The sequence below is a fragment of the Pavona decussata genome, unplaced genomic scaffold (genome assembly GCF_977016875.1).
Source record: "Pavona decussata unplaced genomic scaffold, jaPavDecu1.1 SCAFFOLD_71, whole genome shotgun sequence".
Classification (NCBI taxonomy): Eukaryota; Metazoa; Cnidaria; class Anthozoa; order Scleractinia; family Agariciidae; genus Pavona; species Pavona decussata.
In genome coordinates, this window is record NW_028145490.1 from 1,747,782 (window position 1) to 1,774,335 (window position 26,554).

The window sequence follows — 26,554 nt, forward strand, 5'->3', positions numbered from 1 at the left end:
AAAAACAAAACAAAAGCCCCACCCAACTCTGATTTATACCCTCTTTTATGTACCTTTCTTTAAGCATTTTAAAAATACATAAAAAGCGCCCATATCTGCCCACCCCTGTGATCCTAACCCCCTACTGTAGCTGCCTGTGCATCATAGAGGTGTTAATTAAAGAATTCTTGGGTTGGTCGTTACATGATAGGTTGTCATTGGATCAGTGGTTACTAGGTTTACTCCTTGTTAGTTAGTGCGCTGTGCTACTCATCAGTCCAGGCCGATATGCACCGTTGAGTGAACCATTCAGTGTATTACTTGCCAAGGTCCTTTCTGGAGACCGGTGTTCTGGGGAGTATAGGTCAGGGGAGGCTGATGAAAAGGACCTATCCAGTGTATCCGCCTGATTCAATCGCGCCAGGGCGTTCTTTAGTACTTGAGAGTCTATGGGTCCTGTAGCCTTGGGGCTTGTGTATGGACTTGAAAGTAGAGCCTAGAATAAAGCAAAGAATAGTGACATTATTGCGACCCAACTAGAATGCGTACATGTGTGAACTTGGGTTGTATGTTGTTAGGTATATTTTAAAACTGTGACTTTCTAGTAACAAAGAAAAAACAGGGTCAGCTTGAGCACACGAATCAACAACAGGATAAACAAAGCGTTTGAAAACTTTACTTTCAAACCAGTTAAAAACTGTAGCAAAACATTTTAAATCGTTACTATAAAGCCAAAGCTGAACACCAAGAAATGGCAATGATAGATACTACTAAAATATAAGCTCTCAAGAAAGTAGATTGGTATCTTAAGGCCGTATGCATTAAAGCTTTCTTGTAAACAAACAAACAAACAAAAAATACCCTTTGTTTACCCTCTGAATGTTTTTATAGTATTAGGTGTTAGTGGGGCCTAGCATTCAGTTTTGCAATTGTGTAAATTATCTCTAACATCTAAAAATAACTTGGCATAGGGCTTCTAAAACTTAGATCCAATTTAAACACGCGGCATAGGCTGGAAGCACTGACCTTGGCTTTCTCAAGCTCTCTTGTAACCGAACCCTTTTCTTGCATCAGTGAATTGACTTGGTCGTGGAGTTCGGAATTCTCTTTTTCCAGTGCATTAAGTGCAGCCTCTCTTTGGCGTAAGCTCCTCAGATGTTCCCGGATGACCTCCTCGCTGTCTGTTAACCTGTTTACAGAAAAGAAACACGAGTAAATCGTTTTCATTTGCGGTGCGTTTGATAGACTTCCGTGTATTGCGATAACTACATAAAGACAACAAAAGCATACATCAGCCTCTTGCTATAAGTCTGGTTAAGTGTACATTTTACTCTTTTCTAATCGTTTGTTTCAACTTTATTGGACCAGTTTTGTTTCGTAATAATGAAACGCTGAGACACAGCGCTAAGGCTTACATCGTTCTCGCGCTTTTGCTTGTTTACTTATTTCTTTTGCTACGAAATGACAGAATACTCGTTTACTCAGCAACAAGCACCATTTCAAACCTTGTGAGTCGAACTGGACGGACTTACTTAGCGAGCAGCTCTCGTTTCTCTCCCATGAGCTGTTTTTGAGCAGCTTGTGTTGTACCCTTGTATTCTTCCTCCTTGTTCATTCTCTCCTGAGTAAGTTCCAGACTGCTCTGTAAGGACAGCACTGTAGACTCCAGGTTTCTCTTTTCACGTGCAAATCTATCCCTGAAATACATTAATTACCAAAATGAATACCTCTGAGTTGAAATGGCATAGTATGACGACCTGTACATGATTTATGCAGTTTTAGCCAAACAAACTTCAAACCATTTTCGACGAAAAAAGTGGTCATTTTTATTTGGTGTAGTTGAATTGTGTTAAATTTATTTTACATCACCCAATGTGTCCAAATGGCGTAAAAATGATACTGTAGTCACGCCAACCTCGTTCCCAGGGTCTCTCTGGGACGTGAAGAGGAGAGATTCTGGAAACGAGATTGTAATCACGCCATAATTAAGGCGCAAAGCCACATAAACTGCAGATGGTCTTCATGCAGGGCCTCTGTATTCAGTTCGGATTACAGGCATCGGTGATTAGAAGGATGGGACACAATATTATTGGAAAGGCGAGAACACTCAATGGCATCCGCAAATACTATTCTATAAAATCACAGCAATTGTCTCGTTACGGCAAGCGAGGGACAAGAGAAACACCTGGAGAGACTTATCTCCAAATGATCTTCAATGGTAGTTAGTGTTTAGCTTTAGTTAGACTCACTTGAGTGATCTGATAGTAGTGTGCGCTTTGGTTTTCCTCTCATCATTTTTCCGCTGCAGTTGATCGATTCTTTCCGCAGCATTCACTAGTTCTCCTTGTAAGTATTCCACTTCTTGTTGCAGCTCATTCACTCTCTCTGTCAGAGACTTAGCATCATCTTCCTTCCTTTTGTGCTGTTAAGATGTTTGCAAGAGAAATACTTTGAAACTACAATCATAAATACAATTCCGAAGATAGAAACAATTAGCAAGATATCATATCACAATTAAAGGCCACTTAAGATTGATTATTAAATAATTACAAACTGTTATAACAGACTATATATCACAAAAACTTTACACCTGACTAAACTAAATAAAGATCCGTCTTGATTTATAGAAGAATAACAAACAAAAAAGAACTCAGTTAGAAAGGGTGGATGATTTAACACGACGGCTCTTGGTTTAATTTACTTTGGAAAAACAACGGAACACGAAGTAACATGAAAAATCACCTTTCTGTACTACAGTTAAAGGTTTTAACAAATAACCAGCAATTTGAAGCGGTCACTTCAAGTTTATAATTTATACACTTGGCCGCATGATTGTGGCAAATACAAAAAAAAAAAAGCGGTATTAAGCCCCTCCACACCCCACTCCCCTGAACGTCAGCTTTTTCAAATAAGCTTTACGTCTCTATAAAGACCCCCTTTACATGTTAAAAAAGACAAAAGAAAAACTTCAAAACTTGGGTGTACTGATGGTCAAAACGCTGTGTAAAGCATCAGTTAGTAGGTCTATAGGAAAACTACGTCTTCAAAGTGCAGAAGTATTACTGTGCCTAATACATGACCCATTACTATTGTTTCACTCAACTTTAAGCAAACATTTTGGAAAAGTGAGTTCAACAATGATCGACAGAAACAGTTGCCACAGACTGTAAACCGCCCTGCTGTTCGCACAAATTATCTTCAAAAGTAGTTTCCGATCATCAACATCCCCCCCACCCCCGTTACAATGTTGTTCTACAACATCGTACGGGGAAGGGGGTATATTTGGGTCAACAGGGCGTGGTTTCATTGTACGTAAGGTAAAATAGGAGAGTTCAAAATGCAGGTGTAGCAACATTTTTACCGTCCATTGAACTTTTGTTCCAAATCGACGGGAAACCACGCGCACAAAAAACTGACACTAGTTAAATGATAACTGTTAAGCAAAACAAACTGTAGCTCAGTAGGTATCATGATATTAACCAACCTTATCTCCAGTATTTTTGAGTCTCTGTTTCAAGGCTTCGATCTTGGCTTCTTGTTCTTTAACCGTGTACTGTAGCTGACCGTCTCTATCACGCAGGAGCTCAACCTGCCTTTCTAACTCCTGCACTGTTTGATGTTGAATTCCCCTGAAATACACAAAAAAACAGCGTGTTATAAACATGCCGTGGAAATACTTCTTTGGTATAGTTCAGCCGGACGACTTGGCTTAAGTGAAGTTCACTTTTGGCAAGTCAGCATCTTATTTTTGAACGTCCAGTTAGAAATCACTAATAGTTTTCGAAAAGCATATAACAGTTTCTATATAGATGCCACAATTAAGCCAATAGATACTCCTTGTTCCTGCAATCAAAGCGAAACTGATGGATCGACAACCAAAAGTAGTTTATGAAGTATGACGACCAAGTAACGGGACATTGTTTGAGATAAACAAACTCTGCGATGAGCATGCATTTGGCTTGTTAAAACGGTCGTACTCGTTTTGCAGTATATTTAAAATTAAACGCATCTCTACCGAGTTCTTTAAAATACTTCAAAGTGTAGTTTATGAGGAAGTCATCAGTTAACGGTTGAAAGTAAAGATTAAACATTTAGTTTATATGACACTTCATTGATTTTTATCATTCCGTTAATTAAAGGGGAAGTATCACGTAAATTTGCTGTCATTTCAAAACCCAAAAACGTTTGTCTGTCAGCAGAAACAACGAAATAATTGTCAACTTTGCTATAAATTACTACCCCAGTGCAATAAAACTGTCGATTAGTACCTCTGGCCAGAGACAGAATAGGTCGATATGGATTAAAACTTGAAAAAATGTTAGGCTAATGTTTTCAATTTCTCGCATTTTTGTTTCCAAATTGCGCTTGAACAGATCACGAGTTGTTCCTTTCAAGAATTGAGTTGATTTCTTTCCTCTCGTCATTCTAGAATCATTTGGCAGCTGATTGAAGGTCTTATTTCATCATTTTTAACAAAAGATATCAAAACCCCCATGATACTTCCCCTTTAAGGTGGCCGAACACAGTTTGCGCGCGCTTTACAGATTCTGTTAGTGATGCCATTAAGCGCGCGCTAGGGTTGTGGTACGTAAATACGGCGGTCGATAAAGTGATCCCTCAATTTCACATGAAATGGATAATAAAGGTAAGTTTTGATCCTAAATAACTAAGTTTCTTGTTTCTGGACTCTTTTTCTTTTCTTTCCGAGCAAAAAAGTCATTCACCGAGACCTTTTGCATTCTTTTCAACTTTGCCATGAAACCCAATTAAAGCCACGCATGCGCATTTGACCAAAAAATTGCGACTGGTTGTTTTCGTGGAAATGGACTGTTTTCTAAGGAACCGCTCATTAGAATTTCGTAAAATTTGGCATGAAAATAGTTCCCTAAACGCGTAACTCGCCTACAAAGAGAAACCTAAATCTAACAGAGGGTATCTTCACAAAACATTAAAATGCAAAATCAATATTTACAGGAGATCTATCTGTTAAAATTACATGAAAATAGTGCAACTGTGTCAGTGTTTTGTGAGTTTATCTGGATACAAAAAATGGAAAAAATCTAATGAATACATTTTCTAAAAATAAAGGAAACCTACAATATATGGACGTTTAATAGTTCGCTGCGTTGCCATGGAAACGGTACTTAGCTCGACAAGACGTACAAAAATCCATTCTTTTTTAGTTAGTCTTACACCATACCAATTTTGGGCGCCCAGAAGTACATAGTTTCCAAATAACGTCTTCTAACACCTGTACAATAAAAAAGTGTATTCGGCCACCTTAAACGCTACAAAATAAAGTCACTGTTATAGTTACCTCAGCATCTGCTCGATTTCTATAACATCGCAAGCAAGTCTGACAAGGTTTAGGCAAATTGTTAGCAAGCAAAATATGAGTAAAAAGAAACTGTTAGAACATTTGGTTTGCAGTTATACGTTTTAACGCTTTTAAGTTTAAAAGTTTACGGCACCGTAAAGATTACTTTAAATATTATTTTACAGTTTTAAAAGTTTATTTTTTAAGTTACCCTAATAACTTCAAAGTTTATACATACAAAAAGAGCGTTTAAATTACAGATCGGTTTAACTTTTACCACGATTCATTAAGTTTGATAATATTACTCATGGAACATAGGCAAACGACATGGCAAATATTAACGTCACCAACAGTTATGACAAAAAATAATGATTTATCAAGCAGTTATGAAAAACACTAACGATTTGTTTATTGCTTAGCTAGTTTAGGTTTGAGTTAATATAAAAGTTTAGGTTTGGCAGTTCTTAAATAGCATTTAGGGATTTATAACATTACGTCAGGCATTATTCGCAATACTGTTACTTGATGGTGCCATATTGGTGCAGAATTAACTGTGAACTAGAACAAGGTAATGGTCGTTTTTACATCCCTTACAACACTATTCCATGCGACAGGGACAAACGCTCAGTACTGGAAGTCCATTATAAGGTGAAACTTACCAGCGAAAAAAAGATACTTGTACAATTGACACAACTATGTGAATCAAAAGATAATTACTTACTTGTTGACTTCCTCTTCTTGTAGGTGAACTCTAAGGGTGTTATTTTCTTCATGAGTGAGCTTCATTTCAGCCAGTTGATCATTCGCATGTTTTAGTTCCGACTGTGTGAGGTCCAGTTGTTCACTTACTCCCTCAAACTCTTTCCTCAATCCTGCCAACTAATGCAACAAAGAAATGTTAGAACGGATTTCAGTTGAGTGTCGCAAAACCAAAACCAAAGTATGTACTCTGTCCAGTAACAACAAACGTAAACAGCGCAATGAACCAATCAGAACTCGAAGAAAATACACGCAACCGGTGTCAAGCGCGGGAAAACGCGTACGAGCAAGTCACGATTGGTTTTGGTCTCGATTTTCATTGGTTAAGAAAGTGACACGAGCTTTTAAACCAATCATGTTGCATGGTAAAGCAAGAGCAAAGCAAACGTGAAATTACTTTGAAAACTCAGTTGAAAATCGCTCTGAGCTGACCACAGGGCATGCTTGTTAAGGTGCCTAATTCACCTACACATAGGTCCCATAACACACTTGTTTTACAGGATCAGTTATATCCGTGGGTAGTGTTGAGGGAGCAGCAACCCCAGTTCTCCTCTTCTACACAACACCATGAGAAGGGGAAAATACATAGAACGCCTCTTTTCAAACATTTGTAGGGGTATCTTCCGTTTGGTATTTTGCGAACATTTCAAGCGCGGGTAAAGCTACCATAAGATTCTGATGCACGGGTTTCATTCGTTCAAAGGACTTTTTACGCTTATTTTTAGGTGGGCTTGTTTCCGGAAAAGCAGTTATTATCGAAAAAAAAAACTGTGTTCAAACGTGGCTTGGTTGGACAATAGAAAAGCTTGAAACTCTAAGTTAACAAATTTTAAACAGCTTCCGACGGGGGAGGGGGGGGGGGAGGAGGGGAAGGGAAGGGAGGAAGGTAAGAGAGGACAGCTATTAATCTCTCTAGCAAATCAGCTAGTTTAGTAACTCTTAGACTTCCACGAGCAACCGAACTTAAACTAATTTAAAACTTTGAACGTCAACCAGCTCCATTAAAATGCACGTTTTGGTAACTTTAATTTGAGTTTTCACCCTTGTGGGATTTATCCACACCGACTCGACACAAATTAAACTGATTCATGGTTTGACTCTAACAATGATAACATTAAACAGTCTAACCTTGGCCTCAGCCTCCTCTGCCTGCTGCTGTGCTGTATCCTTGGCAACCAAAATCGCTGTGTGCTCTGCTTGCCTTCGGTGTAGTGTGCTTTCTGTCTGACGCAACTGCTGTATTTTCTACAGAACAAAAATATTCAAACTAATAAATGCCTTAGCTATTACGTTACATGTGTACCATACAGCAAAGGGTGGGTTAGATTGATGTCATTAAGAGCACAAACAGCAGCACCAGTTTAAAAATTAAAATCCCAACACACAAACTATAGGATGCTTTCTAAAGGAAGGCTGGTCATCGCTAACTTACCCTATCAGTATCAACTTAAAATTATTTTAAATTGAACTCAATGACAAATTCTAATAATAAAAGTAATATTTAAAATTTATAGGTTGCAAATTTCTTAAAAAAAATGATCAAATGCACTTTACATCACTGAATTAATGTTCTAACATTTTCATGCAACCTGTTACAAATTGATTGAATTGACTGCTTTCAAACAACAACTGTAAGTTTACAGTACGAAACAGTAACAGCTCAGTGTAAGAATGGTATGTGATTGTCAGAAATTATGCTCATGCAAGTGCCAATTTAGTCTGAAAGAGGTTTATTTTTCAGGCACATGAGAAGGCTACACTAAAGCTGTGCTGTAAAAATGTGCGGATAAATTAAGTGTTGATCAAGCTACCTTATCCAGTTCAATTTCCAGATGTCTTTTCGTTGTCTCCAGCATCGATACTTTCTCTGACAAATCCTTGATTTGCTCCCAGGCTCTACTCAGCTCAGACTCAAGTTGTGCAGTTCTATTCTCCAGGCTCCCACGCATTTTACTTTCAAACTCTAAAGCAGTGGATGCCTTGGTTCCAGTGTGACTGGCATTTGTCAGCTCAGTACGAAGGGCACTTAGTTCCTGAAAAAAAGAATAAATGGAATACTGTTAGTAAAGAACATGTTCCATCAATGAAGAACGCCATTTTGTCTGACCAATATGAATCACAGGTTGGAATAAAATTGCACACTGGGATAAGTGCTCAAGTAAATCTACTCCTACAAAAATTTAAGACTATGGTACTTATGGGCTCAACAGCCAGTGCAGCATGATGTTGACTTCAATTAGTAAGTCCTCTGGAGAGCAACCCAAAGTACTTTGTTTGCCATTGAATTGCTGCCTTCATTTTTATCATCCACCATAACAAAGTATATGTAATTGTATTTGAATGTGAATATTTGAAACATATATTTGTGAGGGTCTTTCTTTTATTTAGTAATTCTATTTATAACTCAGTGAAGATGTCAAAAGAAAGAACCATTACCTCATCCCTTTCTCGCAAGAGGGCACTGAAGTCTTTGCTTTCTCTCATAGCTTGTTCAAGCTGACTTGCCAGCGAGTGACGCTCTGCAGAGGACTTCTCTCTTTCACGCTCTATCTCATTACGCATGTCAACGATCAATCTTTCATACTTAGCCTATAAAAGCAAGAAATTACATGTTTTATGCTTTGAAATTTGTGAAAGAAAGTAAGAGCTCAGATCAAAGGCTTTAAACTTTGCAAAATCATGGTCTTCATTTCATACTTTTTCTATAACACAGACAATGCTATAATTTAGACTTATAAAAATAAGTGATAATGAGGAACTAATATGCAAAAAGAAAGAAGGCTGGAATCTACACATTTATAAATATATGGTAGATGTACTGGACAGGGATCATGATGTTCACAAGAAATACTGAGAAATCTACTCAACATCAAATTATCCCATTTACAGCGACACTGCCATCTTACCTGACTGTCCAGTGAAGCATTATGCTGTCTAAGAAGTTGTGCAGACATGACCTTCACTTCCTCCCTTAGCTGATCCACTTCCTGCTTGGCAGAACTGCTGCTCTCTTGAGTAAATTCATATCGTGTGCTTAATTCTATACATCAAAACAAAACATAAAATTAATGCCCAGTATAGTAAGTTTTAACTTTTGACCAGCTAGGGGCAGTAGTGAAAAGATGATTGATTTCCAGGATAAATTGAATCAGCTGTTACACTCAGATTTTTCCTTAACCCCATGATCACAACAAACTGAGCACCTTTTACCATAACAATACTACCCAGCTGGGTCCTTATTTCATTATTTTTGGGCAGCTCAAGACAGCACGGGCATGTAATTGGAGACTAGACAGGCTTACTAGAGCAGGAGTTTATTTCTTTTTGACATAAACATCCAAAAGTGTACAAACACCTAGTGAACAATAAAATATACTGAGACAGCGAGAACAGTGGGAATACTATTTTTGAACAGTCATTTTTGTCCATAGCTTCAAAGTCACTATCTTAAAGGAGGGATATGTTGGAAAAAGAAGACTTACGAGGTTGGCATGCCTTTAAAAGTACATGGTGCTTTTCAGGCCACGCTTGTTAGAAAGGAGGCAATTACTAATAAGTGATGACGGGGGATAGGGAGAGATTGAGGGTTTAGTAAAAAGAGGGAAGTTGTTGAAAGGAGGTTGTTTGACCCACAATGCCTTTCCCTTCGTTACCAACTACGATTTTCATTCTGTTAGGGTGCGTTCCATTGGGAAATCCGGATTTAGAGTTTGAAAATCTAAATCCGGATTTCCCAATCGAACGCACCCTCAGATCATTCGGATCATGCCGCATCAAAGAAACCGACGAATCCACTCTGGACAAGGATGCGTCGGTTCCTTTGATGCGGCGTGATCCGAATGATCTGAGGGTGCGTTCGATTGGGAAATCCGGATTTAGATTTTCAAAATCTAAATCCGGATTTCCCAATCGAACGCACCCTTAGTTGAGTTGGCTTTTTCAACTAGAGGGATGTGCCGCTACCTGTCCACCGGAAATACACTAATTAACCTACCAAACCTAATACCAACTGAATGCTAACAACCTCCACAATGATTTACAGACATGTATGTGACAGGTTGTGTTGAGGTTTAAATCAGGTTTTGGCTTGAATTTCAGTTTCTTTTGTTTTTCTCTTGTTCCACATTACGGCAATTATGTAAAAACAAATTAATGAAAGTGACAACACATACAAAGTCACATCCCACAGGACATCAGTAGACTTATTTTTTCATCTCTAACAAAGAGGTCATTAAGATGTATGTGGAAAATTCTTTTTACAGCAAAATTACAATTCACATCTTGTCTTTATTTTGTTACCATGATGGAGATTGATTGAGAATCTCTTGCTCTAAATGTTAGGAAATTTTTGTCATGATTACTTTTAAAGTTTGTAAATTTGCTAATACATAAATGTATAAGAATAAAATAATTATAGCAAAATAATGTTAATTTTGGTCTTTTAAAAGTGCTAAGAACTAACCTAGACTCCTGCTTTGCTCTTTTTGTAGCTGCTCTTCAAGTTCAGCACACTTCTCATCCAACCTCTCCAGCTAGGAAACAGAAAATAAGATACAAACATGTATGTAAACAAAAGGAAAGAATTTTGATTTACACTGTACTGTATTGCGTGCATCATCAGTTGTACATTTTTGTGAGAAAAATGTCATAGAGGAAATTTTATTTATTCTTTAACTAATTAATTAATACGTAAATCCCTTCAGGAAGATGGTATATTGGAGGATAATGCCTGAGGCAGAAAGATTGTCCAAAGGAATGGACAGTTGGCCAAGAAACAAAGCTAATAGAAAGCAAAAATTTCAGGACAGTCTTTCAGCCAAGGGTGTTATCATCTATTACACCAACAAGCAGGGAAGGGTGTAATTTCTTTTAGACCCATCTAGTTTAACTTATGAAATATGCATTTAAGAGTGGAAAAGACAAGCCAGTGATGCTCATGGGACAAATAAAGGCAAACTGACTAGCTTAGTTGTGAAAAAAGCCTTTTTTCACAAGAAGTCAAAAAGAACAAATCCAAAAAGCCTGCTAACAGTGCACATCAAAGTGGACTACATTTATTGTCTCATAACTGCCATCTGATTTTGTACCAAAGGACATGTTCCATCCAAAGACAGTGCACAGAATTGGGTTATTATACTGAAACTAAAGCAAACCATAATGTATGCACAGTGATAGCATCTATAATCCCAATCAATACATGCAATTCAAATAATTTCAAGAGCTACCTTTATGTTGAGATCACTAATCTGTCTTTCTTGTGTGGACACAACAGCATGAAGGGAGATCTTCTCATTCTCTAAGGACTGTAGCTGAAGGCTAAGCTCTTCACTCCTCTTAGACTGTAATAATTAAAAGTAAATCATATAACAAGCTAAATAACAATTGAGAAGACGAGAAAAGAAATGAAGTAGCTGTGTTGTGGTTTAACTTTTTTTTTATTCAATTTTCTTGAACCACTTTCATTTTTATTTTCCTCTGTTCCAGATTAAAGTAATGAATCCAAGACAAATAAAATAAAAATTGAGCAGGTTTAAGAATTTTCAAATAATTTGACAACAAATGCAAACCAACCACAACGGCTTTATTTTCTGATTTTACTGTCTAGTAATACATGAACACAAGGAAGTTGTTCGTTTAATTGATGCAACATGTTTTCATAGAGAAATTGCTTTAAATTTCCCTTTCCAATTTATTACTAAATGCCATAACCAGGGGAACATTTAAAGATTTAAATATGAATAAGCAATCCCTAACAATATAAATTAACAGAAGTTTTGCAAAATCTCCCATTCCAGTATAATAAAGAAAATTAAATTGGAGAAACATGTTTGAGTTAAGTAAAATAACAAATAATAAAACAAATTACACAAATAAATACAAACACACCTCCTTGTGATAGGATTGTGACTACTATAGAATGAAAAAAAAAAATTGAATAATTTCCACAAATAATGAACTTGTCATCACTAGGACTACAGCTTGCAGCAATTAGCTGAACTTGGACAAAAGATTATGACCTACAAACCTTGTCCTTTTCTTTAGTTATATATGAAGCAAGCTCCCTGGCAAGGTTCTCCTTCTCCTTCTCTAAAGCAGCTGTCTGCTCCATGGTCTCCTTCTCTCTGCTCATGCTAGCAGCAAGTGATGCTTCAAGATCCTATTAGAGAATTATCACATAATAATTATTATATTAATAACTATTATTTTATGGGACAAAAACTGTAAAAATACTTCATTTTGTTTAATTCCGTGGAGCTGGTTGAAGAGTCAAACCCTGTTTCAACTGTTCCAAGATGATACTTCAGAGTAGAGCTATTCAAATAAATGTTAGACTTAGGATTATGTTACCAGGATTATGTTACCTTATAATAGAACCAATACCAGTGCAGTAGGTTAGTATGATAACTATGTTTGGTCTCAAAATGACCTTATACCACTCAGTGGTATCAAGTAACAGTATCATTTTTAAGAATCTTTTCTTCCATCAAATAAACCCTCACTGAGAAAAGTATTTAGGATTTTCGCTTTTCCCCAGAATCAAAACAAAGCACAAAATTAATTATATACACAGCACCATGTTCAAACTAAAGCCAACTGTTAACAGTAGATGCAATGATGCTGTATCTTTACTCCTAAAAAAACATCTTAATCTAACAAATTCCTGTTTCACTAAGCTCATACCAGACACAAAAAAGCAATATACAATGCACCTTAATATCCTTCTGGGGTATTTCTTGAGTTGTTGCATCCATATCGAACACTGTGCCTTAAAACAGTTAACATCAACCCGAAAATCTATAATTTTGATAGCTCAGCAGGGGGGTGCAGTGATAATGAAGTGTTGAACTCATTTTATTGTTTTCTTGAGAGAGCAATGCCTTAAATGAACTGTTGTCACAATGTTAGCCACTTTGGCTCCAAACAAAGTCAACAAAAGCTTAGTCAAACAAGAACAAATTTATGCTTTTATGTTTCAGTATAAAGTCCAGCCATTTATCAACAAAGGGTTTTTTTAAAAACATGTCAATGACCCATTGAAATATCTTTAATGACAGTTAATAATCGGCAATTAAAAATCAGCTGAAAATACTCTAACACTGATTTATAATTACCTTACAATTAATCAACTTGAGACACCATTTGCATAAATTAAAACCACTTAAGCATTGTTTAATCAAGACTTGGATATTAATTTAAAACTCAAAAGCCAATATCAACATGACTTTTTAAATGCATTTACAAGTGTGAAATAACATAAATAATTAATTTATACTCTTAAGAGAGAAACACAGTATTACTTGAGCCAATTCTTTTGAAATCCTAAATTGTGACCATTCAGATGAAAGCTACTAAGCAGTACTTACCTTTGGTGCTATTTATTATGCAGTACAAAATGGTTCTAATTTTTGAGTCTGTGGATGAATTCCTAAAGGGAACAACCATTTCAAATGAAAGCTACTGAGCAGTTCTTTCCTGTGGTGCTGTGTTTCTTTCAAAACACGTTTGAAAATCCACTTTGAACATTTTGCCCAGAACAAGCCTTACTTGCATGCTCATTAACATGAAAGAATCAAGATAAAAGCATGCTCTTGCAATAAATATTAAAAGTAGCTAGACTGAGCTGAACAATGTTTACGTCAAGGAATTGACTAACCTTTCTCAACTCAACAATCTGTTCCCGTAGCATTTCCTTCTCCTCTTCAGCACTCTTGCTGCGGCCAGACTCTGCAAGCAATTTCTCCTGAAAATTTGTTTCATTGGCTTTATGATCAGACATCACCTGCAAACCATATGGAACAGGAGTTAAGCCTGCCCCTGAATCCAATGAAGATGACTGTAAACATACACAGAGCTTGTAGATCTAATTTCACATTCTTGCTCAAACATTTTAATTATATTGGTTAGAGTTGAACATTGATAAATATCACAAGGCAAAGACAATAATATCACATCTACATGTAAATCTGTTAATATCAGCCTAAAGCAATGTTATCTCCTTTTGAATAGAATATTTGAAATTATAATCATCTCTTGGACCATTATTCTCTGATAGATTGCATTAAGTTGAAACCTTGCAAACTGGGTAATGTGACAGTTATTTTACTGGATTCCTGATCAAAACAAGTCACAACAAAGTTGAAAATAACTCATTTTAATTATTGCTGACAGTATATGTAACTAGCTAGCCAGTGTCAATGTTTAAATTCCGCATGTTGGATTTTAAACGTTCCAGCCCTGAGGTACAGTTATTTACTTTCTCCATGTTCCAGATTAAGTCTGCAATGAAGTGTAATGATCTTTTATATGGTCAAGCATTGGGAAAGATATCACAACCTTTTAATAAACTAAATATTAAATATAAATTAAACCTACACTTTCTAATTTTGGATTTAAAGTTTATTTCACCCGGTTCACACAATTACTGGTAAATTTTAACCCATGCACCAAAATCCAAAACACATGATTTTGGCATGATTTTTTTTTTAATTTATTCAAAATAAAAATGTGGGTTGAGTTTGTTGTTGGTTCTTGTCCTCGCTCCAAGAGGTTTTTCTCTGGGTACTCCAATATTTCCAAATCCAATTCAATCTGGAGATCAGTGTCGCCAATTAGTTTCACATGCTAAATACTTGACACTTAAATAAAGTGATTTATTTATTTTTATTTTTTTTTTTTTGAGGTTTGCCATTTCATGGCTTTAATGCTTAATTCTCATCACCTGACTGTTTGATTTCTAAAATGTATACTAATTTTTTTACAAAGAAATTAAATTAAAAAATATGGAGAATAATTTATTCTTAAAATCATTGATAAAGGGGTTGTAATAACAATATTATGTGACTTACCCTGTTTAGTTTTTGTTTTGTTTCAGACAGTTCCTCCTTTAAGCTTGCTGCTTCATCTGTGGCTCTTGCTAACTTTACCTTTGTCATGTTAAGCTAACAAAAACCAACATGAATGCATGGTTTAGTTTAAAGGAACTCAGGCTCAGTGTGGTTTGTGGCAGTCCACAAACAACAGTGATACATTTTCATGTACACTTGCAAGGACAATGTATTTGAATTATCCCACTCCCCTTTATAAATTTGCTTGTTTGTTGCTTAGAATGCTGTTCTCTTGAACATTACAAAATATTGCCTGAGGAAGGGAGGACATCATGGTACATGTAAGACCAGACTAGCTGATTTGCATTTATTTAATATAAATGATCTAGAAGTGCAAAATGGCAACATTTTTAAGTGTGTCCAGGCACGTTGCATTGGTTCTGTCTAGTACAAGAATAATCTGCAGACCCAGTGGTCATATGTGTACACTGTAACACTAATAAAATTATTGATACACATGAAGAATAATATTAAGTTATTGTTTAGGATAAGAAGGAAGAAAGGCTGGCTTTGAACACCTTAGAAACTGGTCAGCTGATAACTAACTTGAGCAGCTCAAGAGTTCCATTCAGTTTTCCATTGCATAGGTTCTATTTACCAGCTGGTGTTTGTTAGTTAATCATTGAAGTTAAGGGGGGGGGGGGGGGGCTTTTGCTATTGTTTTTTTTTTGGTGGGGAAGGAGGGAGGTGGCATTTCTTTCATGTGGTCCATGCCCCTTTTATGGAAGGGTTTTTGGTTTCCAATCATGTCATGGTGTAGCAGAGCTTATAGGAATCAAATTGTGTTTGTTCCTTGAAAAGAAAAACCTTTGTTTTTTCACAGATCTACTGCTATTATACCTCATCTTTTGAAGTCTTGTTAAGGGATTCCATATCCTCTTCTTTCTCTGCAAGTGACCTCTCAGCCTCTCCAAGCTGCAGGGTTAAATTCTCAATCTGCTTCATCTGCCGTTCAAGCGTATCATCAGCTGTTTTGAGACGTTCTTGCAGACTGTTCCTTTCATCAGTGAGTTGCTGTATTATTATTTGCTGCCTGTAAGAATTTAAAGCAATAAAAACAGTTCACAGTGAAACATGTTATTTCAATTTAGAATAATGTGTAAGGAAAAAACATTCTTAAATATGGTTGGTTTCAAGAGTTCACAGAATGTTAATTTTCAGAATTGTAGTTTGAATATAAAAAGCTATTACCTGATACCCATCTACACAAAATGATTGAAATGTTTAGTGCATGAAAAGGAAAAGAATACCCCCACATTAGGTAGCTATAGTGTACCCTTAATTAAGATAAATTGGTAGACTTAAATGTTAAGTAATGAAATAAATATATTCTGAAACTTACTTTTGAGTTGATGACTTGGCCTCAGTTACAACACTGTCCTGCAAGCAAACAAGTTGCATTTCCATTATCACTGTTCAACCAATTTAAAATAAAAACAAGTGATAGCAAAATATTATGTTAATATTATGTTGACAGAAGTTTTGATGACTCCATGGACATCATTATCAAAGTTGTGTAAGGCTGGTTGTTATTGGAATACACCAGACTTGCAATTTTATTTGTTAGGTGCCAAATTGATGAATTAAACATTGAAACTTACAAGAGTTTATAAGAGTTCAATTTCTTTATGAAATATTTTGTTCTCATTTATTGAACCTGGGCAAGATAAGAATTTACAATACTTTATGAGAGTTAAGGACGGTGCCTACTATTGTTGTCTGCGCATATGTTCTGCGCATCTCAAGATACTCAGTTTCCTATGGGTGGTGCCTACTAATACAAGGATATTTTTGCGCGCCTTAAAACTATGCGGAGAAAGCAGAACTTAGCAAGCGATTTTGGTATCCAAAAAGAAAATTGGGGGTAACCATGCATTTTTGAGAGATAATAAAGCTTCAATTTGGAAAAAATCGTCATACATTGCTTTGTATTTTATTGCTTTTTGGAATAATTGTTGCTTAGTTATCTCTAAAAAATACGTGGTTACCCCCAATTTTCTTTTTGGATTTCAATAGCCGCTACTACATGTAAGATCTGCTTTTCCCACATAGTCATAAACGACACAAAAATACTTCGGTATTAGTAGGCACCGTCCTTAAATCTCTTGCTCTCATTTGTCCAAACTCTCATTTGCTCCCTGTCAAGTGCTCCTTTACACTTCAAACAGTAATGCAAAATCCAAGTTTGGAATTTGGAACCTCAAGTCATGTGACCAGTCAATAATTGCTATTATATCAAATTGTTGCCAGATAAATTTTATGAAAAGTCACCAAGTTTAGTACCCACCCCCCCCCCCTCCCCAAGCTGAATAGGGTTGTGCTCTGCCAGTACAATGAAGATATCATCAATTAAGTTTAATTTACAGGGTGTGATAATTAGACCAGAGAGGATAATTAACTAAACTTTAAAATTAAAACCGTAGATACTAGTAAAAAAGCAAAGCACCTTCTCAGTGGAGAGCTTAGCTTCTCTGTCTCTTATGGTAGCAAGGTCCTTCTGTGCCACTTGTAGCCGGGTTTCAAGAGTCTTTTTCTCTTCCTCCTGTGTCTTGAGTTTCACCTGATGAATTGATCAGGGAAAGGCATTCAAAAGGATGCGTAGTTAATTATTACTTACCATTAAAATCCTTAAGCTAGCGTCACACCAGGCAGTTTTATATGTCGATCATGGTAATCAGTGAGAGTCGCTAGGTGCACTAACTGCAATTTCTGGCATGTCAGACGTTAGCGATTAAATTTGTCATCATTCGCCTTTAAGTGTTCCCGCTCCTGCAATTCTAAATGCTTGTTGTCAACTAACTGCACTAATAAAAATGTAATTAATGCGCTATCATTTGTTGTCAATGTTTTGAATAATAAAATTATCCTGCTCAATCTTGAATATCCCCTTATATTAGGTGATATTCCATGCGATTTCAAGGCAGGATGGTTGTCTGCACCTATGATTGTCCAATGGTTTCCAAAACATGTTTGAAAATCCTAAGACCTTTTACAAAGGTGTGACAATCATAAGTAAGTTGTAGGTCTAATTTGCTGACTTGTCGTCAGCATAGAACAAAATTGCACTACCTAAATCATCTTTGGGATGAGGTTTTAAGACACAACTAACCAACCTCTGTCTCTTGAAGCTTTTGCTTTGTTCCAGAAAGCTCTGTCTTAAGTTTCTTGATAGATGCTTCTTGAGATATTTTACTTTTATTAAGCTCTTCCTTTTCCTTTTCAATTTCTTCTTCTAGCGACCTTACCTGTACATTAAAAGCATATGATTAACACTAATCTGAAAATATATATAGTATTTTATTCCATGCTTTTTTAAACAAACATGTAATAATTATTAGTGTGTCCATATCTTTTTAGTGGCCAAGTAAATGTCTGCTCATATTGTCTGTTAAAGAAATAAATGGAGCCTGTGAAAGAAATTCTTGTAATCACTGACAGAATCAATAAACTTTAGATTTTATTTAACAGCCAACAAAGAGTAGTGTTATCCAAAAACCTACTGGGTAAATTAATTGCACTGGAACATTTTTTCTTTCAAATGATAACTGCAATTCTCAGGTGTTACATTCTACCTTGCCATTGTTCAATAAATATTAATAAAGTAGAAGAGGAATAGGATTCCTTACTGGTAACAACCCCATAGCATCCCAATAAAATTTCACAGGATCCTGTAAAATCCTTTAAGGGACCACTGAAGGAATATGGTGGCATACATAAGAACAGAATTTTTGGAAAATACATGCATATAAAAGAAATCAGGTAGACTGTATGAGCTACAAATATTATTATCCTACTAAATATCTTCCACCAATTCAGTTATAGCAGAACAACCTTTCTGTACTGTTTACACAGTCCAATGATAAACTTAATCTAAGGATGAATCTTGATTAAGAAGTTGTAAAACTAAATGCTGCAGTCACAAAACAAGACTCAGAAAAAGTACATTCCCCCAAAATGGAATATGTTTACTTAGTAAAGGGAAGTAAGCCTATAAGGCAAATATTACCTTATAATGAATGCACAAAACATTTTTTTATTAACTACAAAATTAACATAAATCGTACTTATGAGAAGCGTATCCTCTATTTCAGTTAAGAGGACATCAAGAAATATAGATAAAATGCTGTTGTACAAGCTGATCAGAAAATTACTGATAACACTAACAAAATAACTTACCGGTTATGTATGTGAATTCAAAAATTATACCGGTACCAGTAATATTTAGAGTTACTATAATGCAACTTGTAAAATATGTATAGAGCCTATAACTAAAAGTATACCTGCCTGGTTATCAAATATTCATAATGGATGATTAAACTTAACCAGTAGGACAACTGTTTTGTTCAGTTTTGTACACAGAACTCAGCAGGTTTTAATAAATTATTAGCATTTTGTTTCCAGTGTACATAATTTACATATGGGCTGATACACTTCCCTAATCATTATCATAATAATAATGATTATATTATTTTTATAATTTTAATTTAATTTTTTCAATAATTTAATAATTTAATATTTTATAATTTTTGTTGTATGGTAACTTTAGCTAAATGAAAAATAAATAAATAAATAAATAAATAAATAAATAAATATAAATAAAACAAGCCTCCAGGGTGCCCAAAGCCTGTCTGTGAAAGACATACCGGTATTTGTTGAAATAATGTAACCCACTCCAGGTACAATGTAATTTTAAGAACTTACAGTGGACTGTAATGAGGTCTTCTCCAATTCGATTGATTTCATTTTGCCCTTTAGTTCGTCCACTTCAGCCATAACTTTGTCAGCTTTGCTTCCATGAGCAACTGATTTTTCTTTCTCTTGTTCCCTTTCTTCCAGTAACTTGAGCTTTTCACCTGTTGTAAAGTAAACCGCACATGAATCACATGAATATAGAAATACGAGAAGCAAAGAGAAGCTTCAAGCAGAGCATTGCCATTTAATTGTATCCATGAGGAAAATTTCGCATGGATACCAGACGTCTACCAACACGGCTTGAAAGTCGATCTGTGTTTTCCTCCATGACTTGAGAAAAGACCCTCTGGTAGAAAACCTACACTTCCTGGATAATAACATTCGAAGTATCTTTTTTCGGGAAGATGTCATCTGATTAAGACATTTATTTTACTAGCTTTGCTTTGAGGTGAGTGTGCCTAAAAATGCACTCATGAAGTCAAGTTGAAACATTGCCGATCTTGGAGCAGTCAACCAAATTGGGGTCATACAATCAACTTTTTCAAACAGTGGAGTGAATTAAGTCTTGCACATGAAACAAACCAATTTTAAAGCCATTTCGACAAATAGAGTACCTGGGTTCAATACTAATATATTTATATATTATTAATTATTATTACTATCACACAAATGCATATAAATTATGTTGTGGTTCAAAAGTTTTTTGGTTTAAAAATTTTCAAACCAGCATGATTTTTATTTTCTTTTAATCAGGGCTTCTGATAGGGTGCGGAAAAAAATTGGAAATTATGTGGCACTTTTAAGTCTCATTATGCGGCAAGAAAGGTCTATTATGCGGCAAATTATGCGATTTCATTTAAGCCAATTTAATCTTGTTTTATTAGGTCTAAGAGGAGCACAATCCATTTTTTGCTGTTCAAGAAGCAATTCGAGCACGAAGAAATGAAGAAACAGCTGAAATAAATCATTTGTTGCCTCATTTCAAATTATTGAAAATCAGAAATAATTTGCTAATTTGGTCAAGTCAGCGTTTGTTGCTTCCCACCCGCATTTTTTTCTATGTTCCGCTTGTGTGACTCAGCTTCCATGTGCTTGTCAACCACAAACTTTCGAAGATGATCAACCAATATGTTGCACGAAGAGCAAAACATCTAGTAAGATCGAAGGAGACACTGCTCGCAGAGGGTAAACAACAGACCATCGTCAACATGAAACGTTCCTTCGGGTACTTTCTTGCCCTGTCTTTTGCCGAAATATTTACAGGAAGGTGCGATCTTTTTTTTCTCCTACGAAGAAGCGCTCGGCGTTTTAACAACAAACTTACCCATAATGAGGATGTTTGTTTCAATTAAAACAAAATTACTACATATAAATTGCAAGCGATTATCAAGCAGTTTTCACGCCTATTAACCTACATCGCAAGTATGAAGGGATCAGATGACATCTTAAAAATATATCAATGATTGTGATTGGTGTACTTACATAAAAGGATTGTTTATTCTGGGCCAATGATCACTTGTTTAAATTATATTGAAAACCAGCACCAGGTCCCCAGCATGTAAAATTAAGCATAGAACGCCTGTTTGTTCGCTTTTAAATCAACAAATGAACGCTTCCAGGTGATTTCTGACACCTTTTGAAAGAAAAAGCTCCTTGTGATGACGCTTAAATTATCGGAGAACTTGACATAAAGCGAGTTTTTTGCTCTTTTTTTCTTAAATTGTGCGATTTTGTACAAATTCTGCGATTTTTCATGAATTATGCGATTTGTTGCGATTTTAGGTCAATTATGCGAAATGGCCACATCGCATAATATTAGAAGCCCTGTCTTTTGTGTCAGATTATGATAATGAATACAGGTTACAGCAGAAAGAAAAATAAAAATTAAACTGGTATGAAAAAATTTAAACCACAACATAAGTGTATATGTTGTAGGTTAAAATGAATCCCAGGTTAAAATGATTTCAACCTAGGTTGACTTGTATTTTCCCTTGTCCCAGATGTAAATACAAAATCCTTAAACAAAGGAAAATACAAATCAACCTAGTTTGAAATCATTTTAACCTGGATTCATTTTAACCTACAACATATATATTGTGGTTCAATTTTATCCTTGGTTTAATTTTTATTTCCCATTGTTTTAAACTCATTATCATACATTGCCATACCCCAAAACAAAGGGAAATAAATATTAAACCAAGGATAAAATTGAACCACAACATATACATCTTGAGAGTCTGAAATCCTGGGTCAAATAGTTTTGCAACTAGTACCATAGGCATAAAAAACAAACCTTGATGTCTGTTAATAAGTTCTGTCAAATCTGCATTGTGCTGTTTCTGTGCTCTCTCCAGCTGAGACCTCAAACTATCATTTTCTTCAGTTACTTTTTTCATTTCCTGTTCATGGATCTTTCTCTCTTCCTGTTTCACTTGCTTCATCATTTCACGCATTCTGTTCATTTCCTCTTCCATGTCTTTTCTCTCCTCTTCCATAATTTTCATCAGCCGCTTGTCAGACTGTTCTGTATCAGAATTTTTCCTAAGGTTTTCATTGTCAAGTTCTAGCCTTCGGACCTTTTCAGAGAGAGACGTTCTTTCCTTTATTAAGTAATTAATTTGTTCCTTCACAGGATTAGTGTCTCTTCCAATCTGCGTCAGACCTGCCTCTGTCAACATGTCACATATATCCTCTGACACATAAGCTCCAGCTTCCTTCTCAACTTTCGTCTGTTCAAGCTCTGCCTTTAGCTGCTCATTTTCTGCTTCCAAATCTTGCGTCAAAGCTTCTCTTTCATCTGACAGTTGTCTAATATGAGCAACATAGTTTTCCACCTCAATCATTTCTTCTCCATGTTGTTTACGGAGCTGTTCAACACTCTCAAGGGATGACTTGAGGCTGGTGTCTGACCGTACAAACTGTCTCCAAAAGTAACGGAGTTTGTGTTCAACAGGAATGTTGGTCCTGTAGCCATCTTTACGAAGTCTCTCATCGATGTCTTCAAGTTCCCCTGAATCCTGGGAAAGAGAAGCATTAAATAAATAAAGACTTCACGAAGACACACAACCCACGTGTGGTTAAACTAAGGCTAGAAATTCTATGTTTATGGCTTACAGTTGTTCGTTTGTGGAAACTTGACAAACATCTGAGGTAATCGGGCAAAAGAATATCATCCAAATTGTGGAGTATAAAACTCCTATTGGGTTATTCCAGAAAAAATCCACACACCCCCGACGGATGGGGTCGTTTTTTAATCCCCCCTCTCACCTGGATTTCCTGAAGCACAAGACCCCCCCTCCTGTCTGGATTTCCAAAACAAAAGACCCCCCCTCCCGCCTGGATTTCCGGAAAAAAAATATTAGGCTTAAATTTAATTTATTTTTAATATAAATACGCACAATCACGTCTAGATGTTCTTTTTTAATTTCTAAAGCTTCTGCTAATATTAAAAACTCTATCGCGTGGAACTAAAAAAAGAAAGGAGCAACAATGCGAAAAAGCGAACGAGTTCATCCTTTGTGCCCAATGGACAACACCCATGGAATCTTAAAACGGCATGCAGAAAACGCACTGGCTGCTTGTTCAACTGTGCTACGGACGATGGGACTTCAGAGAGGTTACCATTGTATATGTTGCAGGAACCCGTCCAAGAACTTTCTCCTTCTGTTGCTTTCGCAATAACTTACGTTTCCAAAAGTTTTTTCAAGGTACAGATGGCTACATGTTCCTCTCGAGTATTTTCGACGAGGAGGGAATGTTTGGACCAAAATTCTTTGGAATTATCTTCTTCAGCTAATAGCTCTGCATCCTTGCTTGCACAAGTAAAAAATTCTTCCGCCTGACACAGTGGAATCCACGCTAAGAATGCAATGGCGGACGTGAAATTACACAACGGTGGCGAGCTGGGTCTGGTACGAGTAGAAATGTGTCAGGCGTTTCAAACTCGTCGTTGCAACAATGTTGCGATGGCTCGTTCTTTACTATCTTGATGTTCGCGTTTTCTGCTATAAAAGGACCTGTGAAGGACCTTAGATTATCATTTATCTTAGGTGAGAAATATGTGAACAAAATATTTCTATTATTTTCAGGGTCTGAGAGCGCTGAAGTGTCACCGAACTAAACGTTCGAATCGCGTGAACTATCGGTCGAAATGACTCCTGCAGAAGACTTTCTTTAGTTCAACCCCCCCTCCCGCCTGGATTTCCAGAGTCTTTGACCCCCCCTCCGGTGAGAATTTCCAGAATCCCATCCGTCGGGGAGGTGTGGATTTTTTCTGGAATAACCCATTTACTTTTTGCAAATATAGGAACAGGAAGCAAGGGTTGGCAAATCATACTGCCTGAGATCCAAGTGTGATAACCATTTCATATACAGCTGTTTCGACAAAGGTTGTCCAAAAAAAGGCATAAAAACGTACACGACAATGCTGAAAGGTAGTCTGGGAAATACCCAATAAATTTCAATAAAAGCTCCGAATCCATAATGGATTCGGAACTTTTATTGAAATCTATTGGGTATTTCCTAGACTACCTTTTGGCATCGTCGCATACGCTTTTACGCTTTTTTTGGACAACCTTTGTCGAAACAGCTGTATACACCTGGTCACAGCTTCAATCATTGAAATACACAGGTAATCTGACTGTGAAAACAAAACACCCAGGACCCATTCACATTTATGATTTGACCCACTTTTTCCAAAAAAATGAAAAAAAAAAAAAACAAACAAACAAAAAGTTTCAGGTGTCCTGCATGCACACGCTTATTTGTTTCCAATTTAACATGCTTAGTACGTTTACATCTCCTGGGACTGTGAAATCTAAATTGGCCCTTATACATGTAGCAATCTGTTTGAACACCTTTTAGATTGATGCTGCAAAATGGCAATCAAGGCTCTCACCTAATAATGTGTTTGTTCATTTGTCAACATTTCCTTTCAAGGCTTCTCTCTCAATTCTTTCTCCATAGAATGACCAATCCAATTTCACAATTGCAAGAAGGGCCCTAGGCTTAGCTAGTGTCCTGTTCTAAGTAGTACTGAACAGTTGACTAATAGAAATCTGGTAATTTGTGTCTCCCAGAAACTTTGAAAATGTCAAAAATTTTCAGAAAAAAAGGTTTTAGCCATATATATGAGTTTTCTCTTTCCTTGAGTTTAATAAATTTTTCCTAAGATTACAATATCACCGTCATGTCCATCAGATAATTAGTAAGACAATAAACTACATATGAATCGCATGCATTTGAACAAACATAAGCTTACATGTACATTCAAATATTTTGCTGTAATGACCCTTAATGAGTGAAAAAAATGATAAACAACCTTTCATAACGCCAAATCATCGAACTCGTAAACACTCTCAGCTAGAGACTGAGTTAAAAACTTCCGAGCTACACGAAACGTCAGCATGATACTTCATTGGATCGACCGGTTTGTTTGTTATTTTACATTTGCGTGCAAAACTATTGTCAACGAGGCAACCAAATTAAAAAAATATATGATCCGCGCCTTTAGCAGTCTACAGCTCGAAAATTGGCCAAATATCAGCGCGTAGATTAAAACAAATCGGCCAAAATATAAGCGTGTATATTACAAATCGTGTCATTCGATATAAGCTTAATCAGAACCTTATCACGACATGCAGTAGAGGTGATAATCAAGGGCGACGATATTAAGTAAACCACCATTTGTGTGAAAATCTTTAAATAGTGCTACGCATTATCAGTCTGCCATCGTAAATTGTCCCTTGTTGTGACTAGACAGCATAAAGCAAACCTGTAAGCGAGAAAGGAATGTAATGTTCATAAAGCAAAAGTTCATTAGCTTACCGACTCCAATATTATGAGGCTTGACATATTGGCCACGGGACTCTTGTATCGACTGTCTTTTTACATTGTCACTTCGAGCATTGACAGCAAGAGTTCAGATCTATTCTTCAGACGAGGGTTTTGGGTTAGATGTACTGGTGAAGGGGCTACCAAACCACTGAAGTCAATGTCAACAAATTTCAAGGAGTCAAAGACGCCGTAACCGTCGCCAAGAGACTGGGCATGAAATGACAGGGTGTGTCCCGTCATGCACTGCCAGCAACTCCCGCCAACAACTCTGCGTCAAAAAAGTTGTATCAAGAAAAGTGCGACAAGAATTGGATGTGTTAAGGATCGGGGGAGGGGGGGGTGACGAGTCTCACTTCCAACAGTACAGTAGGTGTCACAGTCTTTGCCACAGTATCATTGATATTGGAGTAATTTGCATAATAAAAGATCACTTGAACTGAGTAACTTTTTTTTCTTATTTCTTTGATTAACTGAGAATCTTAACTGAGATGATGATTCCCGCTAGGACTTCGAAGCGTCAGCTAGAAAATCTCCCATTTGGACAACCACCCTTGACACACTGGAAACTAGGCAGAGTTGACTGAGACTCTTTAATCAATCACGCGCATTTCAAAAGCAATCCCTTGGACACACCATTGACTCAGGAAACTGAAAGTAGAAACATGAAAGTTTTAGTAATCTCACAAGAAGCCTACCCTGCAAGCACAGGCTGTAAAAAATAATCCTGCTCGAGGGGTATAAGGAGTCAAGTAGTCATCGTGTGGTATTTTATTAAAACAAGGTTTATTTCAAAGCTGTGGTCTTCAGATAGATGTTAGTCAGTACGGGTTAAAATGAATAATTTTTCATAAGATGTGTAACAATTAAATGACCTTCAAAATACGTCCTTTAAATCCAGTTTGAAATTATGAATATGAATTCGATTGTTATGTGAAATGAATAAAACTGATCTTTATTAAAAACTTATCTGGGATTCTTGGTTAACCCTGAATAAATGCCCTATCACATGTAACACATGGCCCAAATAACAAAAACCTAAATCGGGAAAACCTCAAATAGAAGACATTTTGTTTGCAAACTGGATATT

General features: G+C 36.3%; 1 protein-coding gene across 1 annotated transcript; it reads right to left on the reverse strand.

Annotated features, from left to right (window-relative positions):
• Window positions 1-25,725, reverse strand: LOC146477260 (uncharacterized). The gene is made up of 22 exons (XM_085113705.1): window positions 25,459-25,725; window positions 21,926-22,649; window positions 19,642-19,793; window positions 18,054-18,185; window positions 17,387-17,500; window positions 16,283-16,320; window positions 15,781-15,973; window positions 14,902-14,994; window positions 13,710-13,835; window positions 12,081-12,212; window positions 11,281-11,394; window positions 10,518-10,587; window positions 8,962-9,095; window positions 8,492-8,644; window positions 7,867-8,088; window positions 7,184-7,300; window positions 6,018-6,175; window positions 3,464-3,608; window positions 2,229-2,401; window positions 1,512-1,676; window positions 1,006-1,168; window positions 1-475 (listed from the first exon to the last, which is right to left on the reverse strand). The coding sequence occupies exons 1-22, from the start codon at window positions 25,483-25,485 to the stop codon at window positions 233-235; spliced, it is 3,588 nt and encodes a 1,195-aa protein (XP_084969831.1). The 5' UTR covers window positions 25,486-25,725; the 3' UTR covers window positions 1-232.
• Window positions 25,726-26,554: the final 829 nt, after the last annotated feature.

Excerpts from the sequence above, each read along its gene's own strand:
- LOC146477260 (XM_085113705.1), bottom strand. The coding sequence starts at position 25,485 with ATGTCAAGCCTCATAATATTGGAGTCG. Across the intron at positions 18,186-19,641 it reads AGACCTCATTACAGTCCACT|GTAAGGTCGCTAGAAGAAGA; the intron begins GTAAGTTCTTAA and ends TTTAATGTACAG. Across the intron at positions 7,301-7,866 it reads TGGAAATTGAACTGGATAAG|AAAATACAGCAGTTGCGTCA; the intron begins GTAGCTTGATCA and ends TTTGTTCTGTAG.